At 43.7% G+C, this 21656-nt stretch overlaps 1 protein-coding gene across 1 annotated transcript in view; it reads right to left on the bottom strand.

Moving 5' to 3' along the window:
* The window catches only part of Slc17a6 (solute carrier family 17 member 6), a 40168-nt gene extending 19012 nt beyond the window's left edge, over positions 1–21156 (bottom strand). Inside the window, exons 1-4 of the mRNA XM_028880174.2 lie at positions 20535–21156; positions 20106–20326; positions 17148–17400; positions 15519–15637 (exon numbers count right to left, since the gene is read on the bottom strand). Of these exons, the coding sequence (XP_028736007.1) occupies positions 15519–15637; positions 17148–17400; positions 20106–20191 (458 nt within the window). The 5' untranslated portion in view covers positions 20192–20326; positions 20535–21156. The remainder of the gene's footprint in view (positions 1–15518; positions 15638–17147; positions 17401–20105; positions 20327–20534) is intronic.
* Positions 21157–21656: the final 500 nt, after the last annotated feature.

Genomic DNA, 21656 nt, shown 5'->3' with positions numbered 1-21656 from the left:
TTTTCTTTATTGTGGGATACAGAGGTAAACAGGTTCTGTCTCAAGTACACCGACAGGACCATTTATCCACAACAACTTAAGAAAGAATTAGAAGTAAAAATGCTCAAGTTATTTTTTCATTTTTTGCAAGTAAAATTCTTAATTTAGCCATTTTTTAAAGCTTCCATAATCCTCATACTGAAGAATAAAAACACATTCTCAGTGAGAATGTCAGAACTGGTCTCTTGCAGAGAATTTTGAGGAACACATTCTTCCCCAGGCCCTAACCCCAAGTGTTAACCAAGTCACACTTTGACCTTTCAGTTCAGTCTGGATTGGTTGCCTCATAGGTGTTACATTTTTCTGAAGATGTGTTTAGTATTACACTTAACAACCTGAATTTCTGAAGGAGCCGTGATGATTATTAACCTGCTACCGAAATTTGATAAATGAGTTCACGAAGGCCTGCAGAAGAGCAAGAGCAGCTCTCTTATCGTTAGTCGAGGCAGATAATGTTCTTGAAAATCTGCAGCCACATCATCCCCTCCCCCACAACTGAAGATTGGTTGTCCCACCTCATGTAAACACTCTGCGCCTCTTTGCTCTGCCACAGCTGCTGAATAGGCATGCTCCATGTAGAGTCAAAGATGATATGGTGTGCTAAGACTGGGGAGGGGTAAACAATTTTATCTGCTTTGTCTTTCACATTTGTCTTCTTGTAGCTATTTTGGGGATAATTTGGATTAAATTTACTTTCTATGAAAATAACTTCCTGCCATGACCTTCTTTCTGTTGGGAAGAACTTTAAAATAGTGCTGTCGTTAAATTAGTGGGAAAGAGGTGAAGTTTTATACCTTTCATTAGTTTTGGGTTTCAGCTTCTGAACTACCGATAATCCTCAGTTGTAAGATGCTGGCTTATGCGTGAACTGATGTTTGGTTACATCCTTGAACTTCACCCAACAGATCCCAATGGCATACTCCCTCCCAGCCAACCCCAACAGAAAATGTTGGCAGCAATGACCAAATGTCACTTAGGGGACAAAATCAGCCCCAAAGTGGAATCAGTTATGAACTATTTGCTGAATGCCAACCACAATCAGAGATAAATTTAATAAAAGCTTATTTGAGGGAAACCATGGTAAGAACTCACAGGCTGTAATTCCACAACCACTAAAGGTCTGGTCAGCACAGGTATTAATTCACCCATATTATACCTAGAAACACAGTCCTTGCACATGTCCCTCACTGCAGGGTCCACCTTCAGCCTCTAGGGTTTCTAATTCTCTAACCACATGACAATCTCCGAATGCATCTAAGTTATACATCTCCCAACTCTTATTCTAACCATTGCTGTTGCTTCGGAAAGTATGTCGACTTCATTCTGACTGATTAGGATCAAGTGTATCAAACTTTTTGAAGGTAAATGAGATTAGGATCTTATTTAATTTTAGATAATTGCTATGCAAATGAGTATCAAAGTAATTCAATTTTGAAGCAGCAGGATTCTTACCCTGTGTGGAAAGCTTTTATGCTTTCGTTCTACCAGGACTGATGAGGCTTTTCTATTCGCCACAGTTCACCTGTATACACTGCTTCAGACCCTTGTTTGGCTGGATATAGAGCAGTGTATTGTGCTCAGATAGGGAAGGAAGATTTTCAGAGCGCTGGCCATACTGCCTCCAACTCTATGAACTCAGCTAATCTTTTGAGGAACTAACTGCCTGAGTTAGATTTCCTCTTCATCTCATTTTACAAATAAGGAAAATGCCTCAGAAAGACTGGTCAAGAAGACAGCAAGTAGCAGAGCTGAAATTTGAACGTAGCCCTTGCTCTTTTGTTAAGGCTATTTCTGATATTTAAGGAGCATGAGTGAAGACCATAGCACACCAGGAGAGGGAAGGAGAAAAACAAGAAATCTAGAAGCAGCAATTGTGAAAGTCTAACAAACACAAGAGGAAAACATACTCTATTGAGGGTGACCAGGAAGCTAAACTTTCACAGAAAAGTCTTCTTGCTGGGTCTTGGAGATGAATACAATAAAGAAGAAAGAAATGGTGAAAGAAAGGTATGAAGCATAAGGGCTCAAAACTAGAAGTGGTTGTATTATGGACAACTGTACATATGGTATTATGTATTGTGCATGTACTATAAAGTGCCTACCTGGCTTAACAGATGCCGTCTGATAACTGCATGAATTGGCATTATCATTGTACAGACAACACATCTACACATATGAAGAATGGCCACAGCTCTAGCAATATAATCAAACAGTAGGCAGTCCACCTTTGACTGAAATCTCACTATAGAAAACATGGCTGGACCAGAAAACGGCATTGTTGAAGATGGCTGAACATGTGGTACAGGGGATTAGGGAACCAAGAGAAACAGAGCAGATGATGAGTGAAGAGGATTGAAGAACATGGATAGGACAGGAGGCTAGGGGTGTGGCCAAGGCTGTCACATCATTCAAGTGACAGAGTTTGGAATGATCATACCGGATATGTGACTAAAACTCTAAGGTGAAATGAGTGTACAGCTTACTAAAATTGAAAGGTTGGAGATCTATGACCCAGAAGGTCAAAAATGATTGTAATTTCATATCACAGAAGCAAATGGCCAAACCCACAGATAGTGGGGGTAGGAGATTAAGGCTGGCATACAAAAAGCAAATAAATGTTTGCAATATGCTATCTTTGTCACTTAATAACCGTATGACAGACAAGCTGATAACCTCTCCAGCTTCTGATTCCTTGTCTATCACTGGGATTGAACCTTATGCCACTCCTGGCGATAGACCTGAAGGAAATGAGGGCAAGCATGCAAAGGTGACTCCTGCAGACACTTATGTATGTGTTTATCATAACTATGCAAGATAGATGAGCTTCAGAATTAGTCCACATGCCCACTGACAAAAGCAAGGTCGAAGAAAAGATGGTATGTGCACAATGGATCGTGACTCAGCCGTAGGAAAAGCAAAATCATCTCCCTTGTAGGAAATTGGATGAAAGTAGAAGACATTAAGAGAAATAAGGCAGACATGGAGAAGCAAGCAACTTCTACAGGTTTTCAACTATGTGAAAACAAAATTTTAGAAGATTTGTTACAGTGGATGACTACAAGGAAACCATGTTTTTCAAAAACAAAAAACAACAGGGTAGTTGCAAGTAGCCATTGTGACAACATGCATAAAACCTTCGCAAGCTCAAGACAGACAAAATCCTAGTATAGGAGGTAGGGTTGGGCATGAAGTCCCACCCTCAACTGAGGAACTATTGGCACTTAGTAGCTGCTGAACCGGGAGAGTCAGTTTTCTTTAAAGATGGATCCCATGCTAGGTTGCCCACACTCCCAGTGGAAGGGTATACACCTGTGAATGTATGGGCAGCACAAGTCGGACTCTGGTTTGGGAGAAAGAGAACACAAAGCTGGTCCTCTTTTGGTGTGTCTTTAGGTGTGGAAGAGGCAATGGATCTGGGAAGAAGTTAGGGGAAGACGACAATATGATCGAAGTACACTGTACAAAATCCTCAAACAACTATGACAAAATAAAAAGGTACAGAAGAGTCGATAGTATAACAAGAACTGTGAGGAGGAAGAGCAGCAGAAGGCAGAGGTAAAAGGCACTCTGAAGAGCATCAAAGCACATTGGATGCTTGTGTGGAGAGTCACAGCAATAACCATGTGTATATGAAATTAATATGTACTCAACAATCACAGGTTAATAAATAAAAAGCAACCATGTAGTGATTAAAATAAAAAGATCAGCACCGTGCCATGGTTAAGAACTTCACAGGGTCTGGGTTCAAAAGTCACCTTTGCATTGTTACCAAGAGACAGACCTAAGGCAGCTTGTGCAAGGTTCTGTGATTCATTCACTGTCTTCAAAACATGAGTGTTAACAGGCTCAGTGCTGTAGACTTGTGACTATACATAATGCACACAGAAGGGTGTTGAGTGCATCCTAAGCACTTGAGGAGTAGTAGCTTGTAGAAGGCAAGCATGGAACTAAGTGTGCTGATGTAGCTCCTAAGGTTGTTCAAAATGAATGTCAGGTGTCTGGCACACAAAAATGTATCCACCATTGAGAGCCAGTCAATTATGGAAAGGAATGTGTGAATCAGCTCTAGATTCTCACTTTAACCCATTGACAATGACATTCAAAAGGTACTCCTGGGGCCATAGAGACAGGTCAGAGGGTAAAGGCACTTGCTGCCAAGACTGATGACCTGTCTTTGACTCCTGAGACTCACAGGTTAGGAAGAGAGAACTAACTTCCCCAAGTTGTGCTCTGATTTTCACTTGTGCACCATGGCACACTCCTCCGCAAATAAATAGGATTTTTTTTTTTTTAAAGAAAGCTGCTACTGCTGGCCCTCCTGGACATGGTACAGCTAGCACACAGAGAGCCTTAACAGCTTCCCAGGTCATAACGACAGAAAGCTGAGAATGATGCCTTACATTTGCTGGGTCTGTTTGTAGAATTCAGACATCCTGTAACTAAACTCAATTCTATCATCAGAGCAGCAGTGATGTGCTAATACCAAAAGCGCCAGAAGCAGAGAAGAAGTTAACATAACCTTTGACAAACAACAGCCTTATTGAGAGGTAGGTGGTAGCAGCAGTGGGTAGTGAGATGGGAGTCTAGCATATCCACCCCCCACACACACATACAGAACTGTCGCTGATGAAGTTTTAAGGACATCTTGACGTCACTATCAGTCAGAGCAGATCATTATGAATGCAGTTAATTTTTGTAATGAAAGTCTAGATTTCCATAAAGAAATTAATGGTAGGTGTAGAGCTGACTGGGAAAAGAAGTTACATGCCAAGAACAGTTTAGCACTGTGGCACCTACACGCCAGCCAGCGTAATGTTGGGGGAAGGACTTGCTAAAGTAAATTCTGAGGCTCAGTTTCAGATGCCGTGGGAATGTGTGGACCTGAGAACTGCATTTCTCAGAATCCCGGTGATCTTGCTGATCCTGCCCTGAGAGCCACTGGTTTAACAATATTGAGTAACCCCAGTCCCAACAAAAGAGGAAGACCCACAGTATGGGCCTTTCTTTCTTCACAGAGGGCAGAAACAAGGGAAAACAGCAACACACACTGGAATGAAAGATGTCATGTCTGTGTGTGATTGTGTGCCTGTGAGTGCTTGTGCCCGCAGATGTACATTGATATGAAGGCCAGAGAACAACCTGGGGCATCATTCTGCAGGAGCTATCCCTGTTTCATGAGACAGAAACAGCCTAGAACTCACTGTGTAGGCTAGGCCACATGGCCAACAAGCGGGCTCCCGGGACCCACCTGTCGCGGCCTCCCCAGTGTAGGGTTTACAAGAGCCTACCACCACACTTAGCATTTTTACATGGGTTCCGGGGAATCAGACACAGGTCCTGTTGCAAGCAGCAAGCACTTTACTGACTGAGCTGTCCTCAAGATACAAAACTAACCTAGAGTAAAAGAGGACCAAGAACGAAAATTTTCAGCCTGATTTTGCCTATGCTGCTAGTCAGAATGACCAAACAGCAAGCATGCTTGAGACATTTATACAACCTGACACTGTGCCAATTAAATATGGAGCTGGAGACACAAGTCAGTGGTAAAGAACACTTGCTGTTCTTCCAGAGCGCCTGAGTTCAGTACCCAGCATCCATGCTGGTGCTGACAAACACCGTAACTCTGGTTTCAGGGGATCTGATACCATTTCTAGCCCATGTAGGTATGAGTGTACACAAATAGAGATAAATAAATCTTTTTAGAAAGAACACCAATTCAGTAGTTACAGTGAAAGAATTCAAATACAAACTAGTTTCTTACAGAGGACACCCTTGGGTGAGTGGTCATCACTGACATTTCTAGGCCTCACTTTTTGTACCTGTAAACGTAAACATTAAAGTTCCAGTCAGGGAGTACCGTGACGATTAAATGACCATGTTACAGAAGAGGACAATGCTGTTCAGGAAATTGCCATTCTCAACCTGTTCTTTCCATGACAACTTTACCCTAATCAGGTAATGTTATTTTCAATGACTGCAAAATGCACAGTGCTTTCATGTCCTACTGAAGTTCTAGATGCTAAAAGTGCATGGGACAAATGTAGTGGGAATACTATTTCCCATTAAGTAACACTGCATCGATTGAGATCCATTAGTCTCTTAATCTGTGCCCCATAGTCCCTCAAACATACACGACAGGAAATAATGATATTTGAAAGTGGATAGCGCTACTCTGTAACCCTCCACCTGTCTTACTGTCTTAATTCATTTATTCTTTAATCCTCTCTCTCTCTCTCTAACACACACACACACACACACACACACACACACACACACACACACACAGGACATACATTTCAAAGAAGTCTATATAAGCTGGAAATGGTGACACAAGCCCTTAATCCCACACTCAGGCAGCAGAAGCAGAAGGACCACTGTGAGTTCAAGGGCAGCCTGATCTACATACTGAGACTCTGTTTCAAAACAATCACAACAGCAAACAGACCACGCAATTAAGTTAACAGGAGCAGTGTGCTTAGCAAAAAGCATCATTTTGAAATCAGACCTCCTAGGGTCACACTTGGCTCCATCTCTTACTCCTTGGTCGTGTTGTGCAAAGGAACTCAGCTAATTCTATGCTTGTTTCCATCGTGAGCAAATGAAGTGTCCAAATTCTCATCAGACAGGGTCATTGTGAGGAAGGAAGACAAAAACACAAAGTGATGTAGACAGTTGTATTTGCCTCTAAGTCCATGTGTTCCTCTGGAGGAAAAGCATAACAATTAGGAACATGGTTTGTAAACCAAATTCCTTTCCCTTCCTACCCTCCTAAAGCCCTCCTCACTGTGTAGAAGGAGGTAAATCCTGCTGCTAAGTAACCAGTCACAGGCCTGGAAAGTTCCTGGGCCACACTCACTCGCTTCCGCTTGCCAGAGCTCCTGTGCTTCAACTCAGAGGGGCTGACGACCCTTTTCCTTGCTTTTGTCTAAGAGCTAGATTCTTTTAAAAGAGGAATTTATGGATTATTTTTAAGTGTGTGTGCCTACAGGAGTCTCTGTGCTTGGCATATGTGCAGAAGCCCTTAGAGGCAGGCAGATACCTGAAGCTGGAATTACTGACCATCTTGATGTGCTAAGTGTTGATGCTGGGAGCCGAACCCATGTGCTTTGCAGGAACAGAGGTGTTCGTATTTCCGAGCAACTATTTCTCCAGTTCCTGAAAAACTAGACTCTTGTCCTGTTTGATTCAGCTGGGAAGTCTCTTTCCTTCTTCGTTGTTTACATTAAGTGCCATCACTGCCGGGCATCCTCAGACCCTTGTGCAGGTTCTTAGTGCTTGCCCACCGACTTTCACAATCCTGGTGTTTTTAAGTGTCTTTTTAAGTTTTTAAGGTATGCTTTCAATGTTTTTCCATAGACAAAATGCATTTCACAACTCCAAACAAGATAGTTATCTAAGAATATTTTAATGAATTGGTGTTACAGAAGAATTTTCAGGTAATATGACTCACCAGCTGCATATTTATAAATTAATCTTTGAATTTGGATATATATTCAAGGGCTTAGTACTCCTTTTTGTTTGCTTAGTAGTCCTTTTTAATAAAGAAATTAAATTAAGTTTGACTGTCTTTTTCTCTATGTGAGGGTGAAGGAAAAGAAATATTCAACTTCATATTAAAAGTATTTTCTAAAATAAGAAAATTTATCTGAAATGAATGCTTGTCAATTTGGTTCATTTTTAGTTTTTGAACTGTAAAAGTCATTTCTCCATAGCATGTAAAAATGTGTTATGTTACTATCACATATTTAAATATGTACTGGAATCTCTAAACTGTAAATAAAAGCTTCCAATAAAGTACGCATTTCAACAATGAATGAAAGCACTTCCTTTACTAAATAAATTTCTGAAATAGGAAGTAGGGAGATGGATCTAAAGTAGACAGGCATTTTGTGTTGTTTCGACTTCTTTTTGACAGCCCACAGTCAACTTCTAAGAGAGGAACCCACACATGGTGTGGTTGTGAGTCAGAAAATGGCTGTTAGAAATTGAATCGGAACAACATGGAATGAAATTTATCAACTAATATGTAATCTATTATTTTTATTGATCTATAAAAGCGTTAGAAACATATGTAGAACTGAATGGTATTGTAAAATAAAAAAAAAATTAAAAAAAAGCGTTAGAAACTTATGGGTGCTCTTATGTTTTCAAAGAACAGTATGAGAATCTATAACAAAAACGAGGGTATTTGCTCATTGAAGTTGTTTTTCAAAATGACAAATTATATAAAAACAACTTAAATTTGGTTTCCTTATTGTTTCCTTAGCTCAAATAACATGAAAAAAATGAATTCTTTGAGTCCTTTCAAGTGAAGGGCTAATTTCTATTGGGCTTCACTTCCATGTCACACATGTGAACACGCAGGCACAAAAACACACACAGGCATACAAACAAACACACATACATACACACACACACAGACACACACACAGAGGCATACAGACACACACAGGCACAGGCACACACACATACACAGGCACACAAACACACACACAGACACACATACACACAGGCATACAGACACACGCTATTGTTTTTTCTCTTTTCTAAAAAAACTTGTTAAAATTTTGAGAACTTTACCCAAAACATTTTGATCATATTCTTTCCCTTCCCCCAACTCCTCCCAGCCCCTCCCCCACATTCCATTTTTTCTTATGCATGAAATGGTCACACATTCCACAGTCATGTGCAGGACTGGATTATGAGTAATAAGAGGAGACTCTCTGTCCCTCAGGAGAATGGAAACTTTGGAGATGCAAACAATACCTACATCATAGATGACCCATGCATGATTGACATGCACCTCGGCTGCCAGGAGGGAGATGTAAATTTCTCAGTTGTACACATTTCTGTGATCTCCTGCCCCCAACACCCTGGAGAATCACTTGCACCCCAGAAAGATTTGCCCTGCAGACAGGAAAGCTGGTGGTTTGTCACCCATGCAGAGGACATCCATCTTCCCTAAGTCAATCAACTCGTTGCCATTTGGGTAAGACTTGTCACTTAAGAGGAGAGTCCTGTTCTCACCCCAGGTGTGGGACTAATTCCCTCCTGCAGAGTTTGCAAGAATAGACGGATTCAGGCAGTTTTAATCTATTTAATCTAATCAAATCAGGGCCTGGGTACCTCCCTTTGTCACATCTGATGCCTGTCTCCATATTAAAAAAAAAAAAAAAAAAAAAAAAAAGGATTGCACAGGCTAGAGGCAGCCCTCTGGGTCCCTTGGTACATCATTAAGTTGTAAAAATGACTTCATCACTCACGACAGAGAAATTAGACTGCCCCAATGGTGGCATAAGGCAGCGGGAGAATTATGCTACCAGCTGCCTACCTGACTTTCCTGCAAAGCCCTCCCCGCTCCCCCCCCCCGCTCCCCCCCCCCCCCCCCCCCCCCCCCCCCCCCCCCCCCCCCCCCCCCGCCCAGGAGCTGCAGTGCAGCGGCAGCATGGTGCACTGTAGAAGCCAGAGCTGCTGGGAGGGGGTGAGGGGTTTGCAGAATGGAGAGAAAGAAAAGCCTCTGTCAGCAAAGCATGTGCAAGTCCTTGGAGACTCCTCCCCCTCCAGCCTATCTTTTCATCATTCATCTTGTGGTAAAGGGTATTTTCTTTTGTGAGAAAAAAATAATAAAAGGTTCCATTACCCCAGGTACCTAACCTATTGGGCCCACAATGGCAAAGCATCTAGGCATGTGATAGGCTACTAGGTCAGTGAGATAGAAAAGCTAACCTTTGGCCCCAAAAGACTGGGTACCTAGAAACCACTTCCACCACTGAGGATGGTGGACCCCTGCAGCAAGCTTTACGCTTGAAGCCTGAACGATTTTCTCATGCAGAAGAGATTGAAAATATTTCTCACGGAGGGCTAAGAAACCGCATCTGGAGGTTGACATTGCAATGAAAGGGTAAGTAGACACACAGGAAGAGAGAGACAGATAAATGTTAGATAGAGATGGTAGGTAATAGATAGTTGGATGAAAGATAGAAATAGATGATAAAAAAGAAAGCAGACACCAGGAGATGCATACATAGATAGAGATATGGGTTAGAGTGACTATGTACATTTGGTGTCAGATTGTAGGAATTCATTCCCAGAGCTCATTCTGATATATTAGTTGAATGCACCTTTGATGCATGATTTCTTAGGAGGAAAAACTAGCAAAAATCTAGATCCAAGGCAATGTGAAGTTGTTAATGCTAAAAATGTCATTCTTCTCTTTCTAAAAATCAAACTAACAAAACATTTTTTAGAATCAGGAAAGCCGGAAAAATCTACCTATTTTATTATTATAAAGGAAAATGCACAATGGTAAAGTATTCTAAAGCATGCATTTGGTATTTTCATTTTTTTTGCTATATATTCCTGCCTCTTTTATATTAAGAAAATGAATGGAGTTATATTAGTCACCATCCCAAGGGGGGATCTTTTCTTTTTTGCATATAAAAGGTCTAAATTTCTTCCAGCCATGCTGCAATCTTCCAGGAACCCAGCTGGGCAAAGGGATAAGTAAGTGGGGAGCAAAAGAACAAAATGCCTCTGTGCTTCGGTAGGACTTCCACCAGTCCTCTGAGCCGTTGTCAAGTCCAGCTCTTCAGAGAAAAGAACAGATTCACACCATGGCAAAGGAGTTTAGACACCAAGATACACACACACACACACACACACACACAGAGAGAGAGAGAGAGAGACTAGAGAGACACATAGAGAGACACTGACACAGCACACACACACACAGACACACACACAGAGCCACACTAGAGACACAGACACAGACACAGACACAGACACACACAGACACAGACACACACACACACACACACCCGGGTGTGTGTGTGTGTGTGTCTGTGTGCACTTCTTCTATTCAAAAAGAAAATAAACAAAAACAAAATAACAACAACAACAAAAGACAAATCTAAGCATCCCTTGGGCTTGTGATCCCTAATTCATGAATTTATCCCCTGGATTTGAGGCATGACAGATTGGAGTCCTTCATTCAAGGAGCAGATGGCTCAGCCTGCTGCTGCAAGGGAACTTCACAATGGAGCACACCGTGGTAAGCAGTGATACTACACTCCCTGGTAAGCAGAGATACTACACTCCCTGTAGAATTAGCTTGTAGTCCTGCACTGCAGGAGCCTGAGCTCTAGACAGGGTCCCTAGAAAAAAATCACCACCTTGCTGACTTTGTATTTCTTGCTCAATTCTGTAAGATGGGAGAGTTGGGCTGGATGAACTCTGTCCAGCTTTAGCAGGATCTCCCATCAGAAGAGAAGACCATGATGCAAGGAAGTATAGCTCACTATCACCAAATGAACATTTTAAAAATTGAAACTTTTTTTTTCTGCAGCAAAAGTCAAGTTATAAAGACAAGAAATGCCTACAAAAGACAAAATGATGCACTGTGGAGTGATCTTTCTTAGAGGACAGGAGAGGGAAACAGTTTTCCAAGCAGAAGTCTGACCCCCAACTTCAATGACTTTCTCTGGATGTGTTTATACCAGACTAGAACTCAAAGACAGAAATGCACAGAGTTCCCAGCACTCTCTACATGTCTGACTAAAACTCCCATATTAAAAACAGCTATTTTAAACCTTTCAAATGAAATTTGTATAATTTTAGTGAACAATCATTTAATTCTAAATAATCAGTTTGGGAGAATGGATTCTTAAAGCAGAAACGCAACACATGAATATGGATGTTGCTGCCACAGTGGAAACAGCCAAAGTGAATTTTGCGACAAATAAGGTCAATGATCGGAGAGTATTTCCTTCCTTCATTCTTTTTTTAACTTTAGGGTTGTGTCAGTAACAAATGGCAGCAGCCAACAATTACATTCTGCTGCACCCTCTCCTTTAGCTGCCAGAACAGCAAAATGAAGTCGGTACTTCGGTTTTGACAAGAAGACGAAAGAGGGAAGACTTTTGTGTCCCTGAATTAAGGATTTTGAAGTCATAAGGTTTGGCTCTGGAGAATGAATCTTGATTTATTTCTCTAGCCAAAGATGCATGATGGTCATGCAACCTTCAAGATGGTAGCAATGTCAGCATAAAAGACAAACCAAAAGGAAGCACAGATAAGACCCTGCAATTAACACCCATTGGGGGAAAAGAAGGTGTTAGACCAAGAGAAAAAGAAGATGGCCTGTGCTCCTGCTGTTGGGTATACTGTGGTGAGAGATGGAAAGGATAGGACAGGTAGGGGAACTTTTAAAAAGTGTTTCAATAATATTGACACGTACAATTACATTGTTAAACATTGAAACATATCCACCAAATTTCTTTGGCCTTTTTTAGTTATGTCTTGCAAAACAAACAGACAAACAATCCCCCCCCCCCAAAAAAAAACAAACCAGCCAAACAAACAAAAACCTGTTATGTCCCTGTAATTAATGATGTGCCACAGCCCCTTACAATACCCTAGATACAGGACAAATACAGTCCTGGCCAGCACCATATATGTAAGCATCTAAACTACTCCGAGCCTCATGTGTCCTGTACTATTTAGAAGAAAATCAATTTGCTCCAACATTTTTATCCCTGTTTTAAATATGTTCTCATCTTAAAACGTTGCAGATTTTAAAAGGAATCCATTGAAATCCAACCTTAAGGCCCTCCATAGAGGTGACTAAAGTCTTCCCACCACTAGGAGCGGTGACTCAAGGAAAAACAGAGAGAGAAGTGTAAGAAGTACTCCATTGAACCGAATGCCTTCCCTCCTGGCTCCCTCAGCAACTCCTCTTAATGAACAGGAAAGAAAAATACTTAGAATTCGGTCAATAAAATGACCCAGCCTCTGAATCCCGACCAAGAGCGAAGCTGTTGTCGCTTATCCACAAAATGGAGACATCCAATGGGCTGTTTATTTTCCGTTGAGAAATGAGCGGAGAGCGTAGTTAGGAGCCCTTCTCCACCTCCCCGCCCCCTCCCACCCCCAGGAGCTGTCTCCACACACCTCCTTCGCCCCCTAACAGCAACAGCAAACACATTCCAAAGAGCCTCATTGCAGGAAAAGGGAAAAGAAGCTGCTCCGGGTGCCCCGGGGGAATGAATCTCAGCCTACTAGGAGGAGCAGCGTGAATGAACAGGCTGGCAAGTCTCTAGGCGCGGAGACCTGCCCCGTGGTGTTTTGCTATTTCTGGAAAGAGAAAATAACAGGAGATACTCATTTTTCCCAATCAATTCTACAAGAGTCTCATGTTTTCGTGTGTAGAAAGCCTTCTGGGACAAAAATCCTACTTACAGTTTCTAACGCCAGCTGAACATTCAAAACATATTTAAAACAGACGCATCTGGGTGGCTGCATTATTTATGATTTTGGTCATCTTCTCTTAAGATAGGTTTTTGCTTCCCCTTTTTGAGCCAATAAGGCTCTTATCAGCAGAAAAAAAAATGTCCACGCACTTTGACCTATTTTCACAGGAAACTTACCCAGGTTTAGGTTTGTTATGCTATAAAACTGAATCGAGTGTGTCGAAACTCTGGGGTGCAGGTCTCTCTAAATCTGTGTCTTCGTGTTTACTTTACTACATTTATCATTTTTTTTTCAGGCTGGAAGGGTTAAAATATTATGGTTGGAGGTATTGAGTCTCTCTTTTGAAAATGTGTCTAAAGGTAACAAGAATTCGACCCAAATTAGACTTCTAAAGCTTCCAAGTTTTTCCTTTGAGGAAAGCATCCCAGCTACCTAGTCAGCGGCTCGTCATTTTAAGCAATAAGTATGCATTAAAAAAGAAAAAGAAAAAGAAATCAGGAAAACCTGTCTTTCTGCTCTCACAAAGGGGAAAGACTGGAATCCTTGGTGCTCCTTCCTGGCAGGAGCATGTTAGCCCTTCGCTTTTGGCAAGCAGTGAACTCAGACCATCACAACTCTTAAAGGCAAGGCTATCGTAATTATGACATCGAGTTGAGATTTTTTGATATCATTTGGAATTATTTGTTGATTCATTTATTGGTGAATCCCCTGTTGATTTTTTTCCTGGTTTAAAAATATTTCATATGTACATATTTAGAGTATCTTTCGGGAAAATATATCTTTTAAAGCAATAATTTGGGGGGAAACCATTTATTAGAGATTTGGGAAAACCCAGAATGTTGCTAGGTGTTCTTAATCACTAAGCGTCAACGAACTTAATATTTTCTTTAAAAATTTCTTCCTAATACTAAATTTTTCCTTATTAAGCCCATAAAACTGGGCTTTTTACCTAGCTAATCTTTTAATCTTGTTTCATTTTACCAAAAGAAAGCTACCTTCTGAGTCGGAGTGCTGGGTGTCCTCACCCCTTGTAGAAAAGAAATTCTAATTAATCTATTGCGCTCTCCCTTTGGCATTTTGATAAGCCGCCTTGAGATTTTCATTTTACCATCTAAACGCCTAAAATAAAATTCCAAGAATTCTACTAAAGGCCTGGAGACGTCAGCCTCTTCCGGCAGCATTGGAGGCTAAGCACGGGAATGGGGCCAGGAGATGCAGGTGAGTGCTGGGGAGAAGACAGGATGGAAAGAACCCTAGTTGCTGACTTGCAAGTGCCGGTCACTTCCAGTTCCCAAACATTTACTGGGGTGGGGGAGGAGGGGAGATGTTACACGCCAGAGTTCTGAAGAAAGGCCCCGAATCTTTATTTGGGATCTGCAAGCCGCAGAGCCGGGGAGGAAACAGTGCTTAGCCTGGGTTCAGACCCGAAGAGGGAGGTTTAGGTTTGTTGGGTTTATTTTTCATTAAAATACACTCAGTAAAGCAAGCAGAAATCTCTCTCGTCCTCCGGTAGTCATGCCCTGCTCCTTGGTATCTCCACCCACATGTCTTTATGCAGCGGATGTCTCCGTAGGTGGATCTTGGAGGAGGGGTGCTCCCTGTAAGCTGGCCCTAGGACCTCGTATCCCGCCACCGCTGCAGGCTTGAAGGCCGGAGGCCGCGGGACACAGCTGAGCCTCTCAGCTCACTCCCGCCCCTAAGCACAAAGCTCATTAACAGGTGGAATCGCACCCGTGGAGCCCTAGATCCCGCCTGCCTCCATAGAAACAAATCCTTCCGGCTCACAACACCATATGGGCTGGGTCGGGGGCTAGCCTTTCACGCGCCCTGTCGGAGGTCCGCACCACCGGGTCAGCTATCTGGGCACTCCCCTTCCCTCCCACCTGTGCTCCTTAGAGCATTGCCTCATTTTTGCAGTATCCAACACAGACACCACACCACCCCCAACTCTCCCCATCCCCCGACGCGTGCACCCTACTCTAAGGTACTGGGGCTGCTTCTCTAACAAGCCTGTTTGGAGTGGCCTAGAGTGGCCTTCTCTGGTGCGAAGGTCGTGAAGAACCTGAGCCTTTTCAGCTCGGGAGGGCGCAGCCTCCAGCGCTACGGCCTAGAAGGCGTGTCCAGAGATTAGGAGACGCCCCCGGGGAGTTTCCAAATTCCCTAGAGAGGTCTGGAACCCGCGCTAACACGAGCGAGCGGGGAGACCCAACCACAGACTCTCATAGTATTACCGGTTGGCAGCCAGCCGCGATGCGATATATCCACCCGGAATCTGGGTGATGATGTACCCCCAGAAGAACGAGCCATGAATCATCCCCACGGTTTCAGGGTCCCAGTTGAATTTGGCTTTCTGTAGGAACAGAGGAGAACCACAAAGAAACAACAGGTCAGGGGGGGCAAGGCAGAGTCAGTGCACACAATTCCCTTTCGGTGGTTTGTGTGCCACGAACCTTTAAACATGTAGGGCATTTTCTGCGATACTTAGGTCAGGGGCTTAATTTTCGTTTTGTAACAAAATTGCTTCCGACAAGAGGGTCTCCTTTTAAAAAGGTGTTGTGATTCACAATGAAGTACTGGCTCCCAGGCTTCCATGCGGACTGGACTGCTGTCAGTGAGCCTGGGACCTCCTCAATTGGTGGAGGAATCTTAGAAGCAGACAGTCGGACTCTCCCAAAAGAATATTGGTTAAGGTCCTTTTGGCTGTTGCCAGCCAGTAAGAATGCAGTAGTGGACTGACTCCCAGAATGTAATACAACCCGCAAGACGCACGCAAGGGAAAGAAGGCTAGAAGGGGTTGGAAAGGTTCCCCCGCCCACCAAATCTGGGTGAGCAGGACAAAAAGGTTTGGGGACAGTCTCCCAGGGAGTTTGGACAAGTTATGTGGTGGTGGTGGTGGTGGTGGTGGTGGTGGTGGTGGTGGTGGTGGTGGTGGTGAGGGCACTGTTTAAGGTTCTGTTTCAGAGCAGTGTGAATGTCAAGTCCTGACTCCACCCAGACCACACTGGTCCACAGCACAAGATGAGCCTCTCAAGAAACTGGAGCCAAATATCCTCAAGTTACTGTAAAAGTCCAAGCTTTTGCCTTGCCTGGGAAACTGGGAATGTCATTTTCTTTTGTTGCAATGGAAAATTTCTGGGTATCCTGGGTTCCAGGGGGCCCAAGGACTCTAATTCGGCTCCTCAGAGTGTTTTCAAGTTCTGCAACCAAACCAAGCAGCTTTATATTGCTTTTCCCAGAAAGATTTCTGTGACCTTCAGCTCATCCTCGCCCTCAGGCATCACTGTGGAATACACACTTTAAGATTACCGCAGCGTGCACTCTAGTGAACACGAGGTTCCCTACCCAGGAGCTTCTCTCTCAGTGGGAGTCCTGTGCTTTCCCAAAGGCCTGTTAGTCAAACCTGATATACAAATGCTGATTTGACTGCAGGACTTATTGTTCGTTTTAGTTTGATAACTAAATACTAAATACGGGTTTTGTTTTGTTTTGTTTGTTTGTTTTTTCCAGGGAGGAGGGTCATCTGAATGACGCCAGGGGAATGCTGTATAATGTTACACTTTCCAGTAAAAGAAAAATGTTTCTTTTTAGATTTAGCAGACATTGCTAGCTCTCAGCTGGTCGTTCTTTACACAAAATCTAGTGAGCTAGACACTATTTTACGCCTTGCAAGTAAGGGAGGGAAGGCCGGGATCAGAGCGGGAAAGGGGAGATAATAGCACTCTAGTGGTCCTTTCTAGAATGGCGGGACAGAGGGAAGGTTTAGACAGTATGCAAACCTTCTGCTTTCAGTGGGGAAAAGAATCTTAGACGGGTGAGTGGCCAGCGGAGGGAGCCCCCTCTGGGGCTTGGGCAATGCCCACCTCCTTAATAACTTTGCCTCCGCGGTGGATGGTGCTGTTGTTGACCATGTCCACGATGGCCACACCCAGGTTGCAGCGGATGCCAAAGGAGATGCAGAAGCCCAGGCCACTCATGATGGCTATGATGTAGCGGCGGGGCAGGCCGAAGCAGGTGCAGTCGCACAGGGGAGCCTTCTTCTCAGGCACCTCCAGGGGCTTGCCGTCTTCTGTCAGCTCGATGGTCTCCCGGGTGTCTTGCTTCTTCTCCAGCACCCTGCACGTCAGATTAAGAAGCAAGGAGGCCTAAGGTTAGGCACCTCCCCCAGATAGTGTAGGGGACAAAGATGTCCTAAGCTCCCGCATTCGATTTCCTCAACCCTCTGGAGCTGGGGAGTTGGGCTCTGACCTCTTTCCTGCTGACGAGTTAGAATGCGGGCAATACAAAGCCTCGGATCTCTTCAGTTCTGTGAAATTCTACGCTCTCTTCTGCCCTCCCCCCTGGGCAACAACACCTACACCTTCATACTCTCAGGCCTAACTCAGTGAACCCCAGTTCTGTCACCTTTCTGTGTCTCCATTCACACACAGCCCCCCTGGACCTAACTTTGGAGGTCATCAGGGTGAGAGGGAGGGGGTTGGAAAAGGAATGCCTTCCGCAGGATGCTCTCGGGGCTCCTAGGTGCTTTCATCCAGGCTACTGCGGGTCCTTTCCAACAACTCAGGAGCTTGATAGCACCAGAGGCAACTCTGTTCAGGTGCAGCTGCTTGAGGACCACCTCCTCAATCCTTCCCCTCGCTGGACCGACCCAGGGTAGGATGCTAGTACCCTGTCAAACACTTCCCAATCTTCTACCCTGGTTGCCATTTCACTACCCCCCCCCCCCCGCCTCTCTCTATCTCCTTCTATCTCCCTCTCTTTCTCTCTCTCTTCCCCTCCCCCTCTCTCTGTCCTCCCTCTCTCGTCTCTTTACTCCAGTTAGAAACAAAGGCCTCCGCAGCATATGCCCGACACCTCAGCTTCCTTCCTACAACATGAATAATTAATCATTCACAATCTTGCGTCATTACTATCTCAGTTACAACACACTGAAAAATATTACTGGCCCATTTCCAGATGCAGAAAATGAGATTCCCGGATTTACCAAGGGGCGCCCACACCACCTTCTATACCACTAAGAGGGAATCTTATTTTATTTCATAGGATTTGACTCTTCTCAATCAATTCTGATCCTTAAAGGAGTGGGGAAGGAAGAGAACTGGAAGGCTAGGACAGCCTTATGGGGAGGTGGGAAGGTTGGGGTGGGGATGGGGGGTGGTGCTGTTCTCAGACCTACCACATCCATAAAATTTCTGTCTTTATAAAAGAACAGGGTAGAAAGTAATAGCTATTTCTCACGGAGACTGGTGTTTTTGATATTTAAACACAATTGGCAAACATTTTCTCAATTCATTTATAGTTACTTTTAATCCTGTATCCACCATTAAATAGCACACTATTACCTACCTACCTACACACACACACACACACACACACACACACACACACACACACACGTGAAGCCTGTGGAATTTCAACATCAATTCATTTCTGGCGTGTATAGCTTGGAATATGGCTGCCAAGAAACTTGAAGCTATCTTGCAAATTTTGTCAAATTCCACTGCAGAATAGGTCATTAAGGTGTCTGTGGCTAGCCTTTGTGGGTGTTTATCACAGATGTGCAACCCAAGTACCAGAAACACTGAATTTCTTTCTGCAAGGAAGACATTTAAGGGATTTGGTCATTTTGGCCTTGGCTTATTACACCAGCATTTGCAAAGTTGAGCTCTGCACTTGAATTTCCCACCTCACAATGGTCTCTGAACAGCTGCAGGACTGCAGGGTGCTTGCGGCATCTACTGCCGCAGAGGTGCGTGATGGTGTCTCCCGAAGCCCACCGGAACCAAGCCACTTGACAAATAGAGATGTACATTGGTTATCTTGGTTACAACTCTCATGGTTGACCAAGGCTTCAGTTTCCAAATGTGAAAATAAATGCTTTTCAAAATCTATTTTCCTACTGAGTCTACTGTCTTGTTTATTTGCTTATATCATTAACAAAAATAGTATTCATAGAAGATATAACACATTTGGAAGGACCTGAATTCATGTAAATTACAGTAAGCTTAGTGTAGCGATTACATAAAGGATGGCATTTAAACATTTTTCTATTAGTTTCAAAATGATTTTGCAGTTTATGATTCTGTTTGTTCTTAAATTACTGTGACATTTCCCACACAAGAGATAGATCCCTAAAAATATATAGCAAACAGATAAAATTGCATACACAGCATTCTAGATACAAGACAGAAACATCAATCAATGATCAACTATTGACATATTTTGATCCTGTTTCATTCAGCACAGAATTTCCCATGAGAGAGTCTTCACTATGTTTTTGCAGCTGAGATCTAGATTTCTTTTTTTGTCATTAGTCCTTGACATTTATTTTTTTTAAGGAGTTTGGCTTTTGTTATTCACTTGTCTAGGTCAAAGGAATTTAATTTGGGGAATTTATAAGCAAAAATGGCAGGCATTCTGAACAGGTGCTGAATTCACCTGTTTCAGGATTGTAAAGGAGGATTAAGAGCTGGATTGGAAGACATGAGACTCTCCAGGTAATGAAACAAAATCTCTCTCTCTCTCTCTCTCTCTCTCTCTCTCTCTCTCTCTCTCTCTCTCTCTCTCTCACACACACACACACACACACACACACACACACACACACACACACATACACACACACACACACAGCAGGTTCATTTAGTGGCACATTCCTGCATTCATAAGCAGGTTTCCAGTGGAGCCTTGATTCAGCAATGAGCAACAAAAAGAATTTCCCACCATGTTACAGTCTCACTAAACAACTAAGCTTTACAGAAATGGACTTGCAGATTCTGTCATAGTGAGCCCCAGGTGAGCATGGGGTTGCTTTCTCTTACCTGTAGATCTGGCCGAGGGATTTTCCAGCAAAATTCTTTATCCCCTCTTTTCCCGGGGCCAAAATCCTTTGTTTTACCGACTCCATTCTTGTAAAGACTGGTGTCTAATCTTGCCAGATTTAAACTGTGATGGCTATGAAAGACGAGTTCTGCGCATAGTCTTAGTCGGTTAAGGTAGGGCTTTTTCTTCTCAGCACACAGAGGTGAGCTTTCCAGCAAGGCTGTGAGTTGGAGAGAGGAGAGAGAGCAAGAGAGAGAGAGGAGTACAACAGAATAGCTGCATGCAGCCCACGGGTTTCCTAATAGGAGAACTGGTACACAGAGTCACAAAGTCTCATTGGAAGGGGAGGATCCGGTGGCCGAGGGCGCGTGCAGTGCCGTGGTATTTGGGCGGGTGCTGATGAGTCCCTGTTCTGGAAGTCAACTCACCGAAAAACAACGTAAATTCCCGGTTTTGAAGGCTTATTGCAATCGAATCCGCTGGCTTTTAATCAGAGGGACCAGAAACGTCATCGAACCCTTGTATCAGGGAAAAAGCAAAAGAATCCTACTGTCTAAAATGGTGACTTTGCTGATCAGAGCTCATAGCTCTCAGAACCCCGGGGAGCTTCCCAGGCCTCAGGTGAGCGATGCTGCTATTAGCTTCCTGCCTTAGCGTCGTCTCCTCCCATCGCGCCGGCGTAACTGTGCTCTGCGGCAGAGTGGCAGAGTCGAATTAAGACCGAGGTTAGCTGCTTTTTGCGAACGTGAGTGAATATCAGACACACAGCTGAGATTTAGGCAGCATCAGGGAGGACTTTCCAAAAAAGCTGACCGCGCCCGTCGGTGCGCATGTCGCCGCTGAGCATTTCAGCACCACGGACAGAGGAAGTTCAGGAACCCAGACTGCTGCTTTTGGCTAGCCTGCTCGCCAACTTCCTAGGGGAGCTGGGCGGATTGCCCTGACCGAGGGCCTTTCTAGGGCTCTTCAGGAACGGATGCTATGGAAACCAAGTGGGGCGATGTCACCCTCTGCAGAGTTCTCAGGAGGAAGGCTGCATTTGGCTGTGCAAGAGAGGAGGAGGGCTTTATTAAGCACTGACAAGTTACTCTGCTTGGCCAGCTTGGCCACACCAGCTCTGACAGCAGGGTGGGGAAGCAACACCGCAGAATCTTCTACTTAGGTGTGGTATCCAGGTGAACGCCTGGTCTCCCTCGGATATAAAGCATATGTTTATGGGGTGCATAATCATATTGCTGTGTGTTTGATTCAACCCCTCAGACAAACAAGAAAGGATGTAGAGAGAAAGGAATGGGCAGAGACCAAGACGAGGTGGGAGAGAGGAGGAGGATAAGCAGAAGGAAGGTGACAGCTGTAACCTTAGAGCACTCTGTTCAGTCAAAGACAGGCAGTTTAATATGAACTCTTCAGAATTCTAAGCTGTTTTAAATTTACTAATACACAGCACACTACTGAATTATCTCCATACAGGTAAAATTTATACCTATACTTGTCAGCAAATAGTAATTGATAATGTTTTAAATTTTACTTCACTATACTTACACCTCACT

Source organism: Peromyscus leucopus, chromosome 1, assembly GCF_004664715.2.
Source record: "Peromyscus leucopus breed LL Stock chromosome 1, UCI_PerLeu_2.1, whole genome shotgun sequence".
Classification (NCBI taxonomy): Eukaryota; Metazoa; Chordata; class Mammalia; order Rodentia; family Cricetidae; genus Peromyscus; species Peromyscus leucopus.
This window is presented reverse-complemented; position numbering and strand designations above follow the sequence as displayed.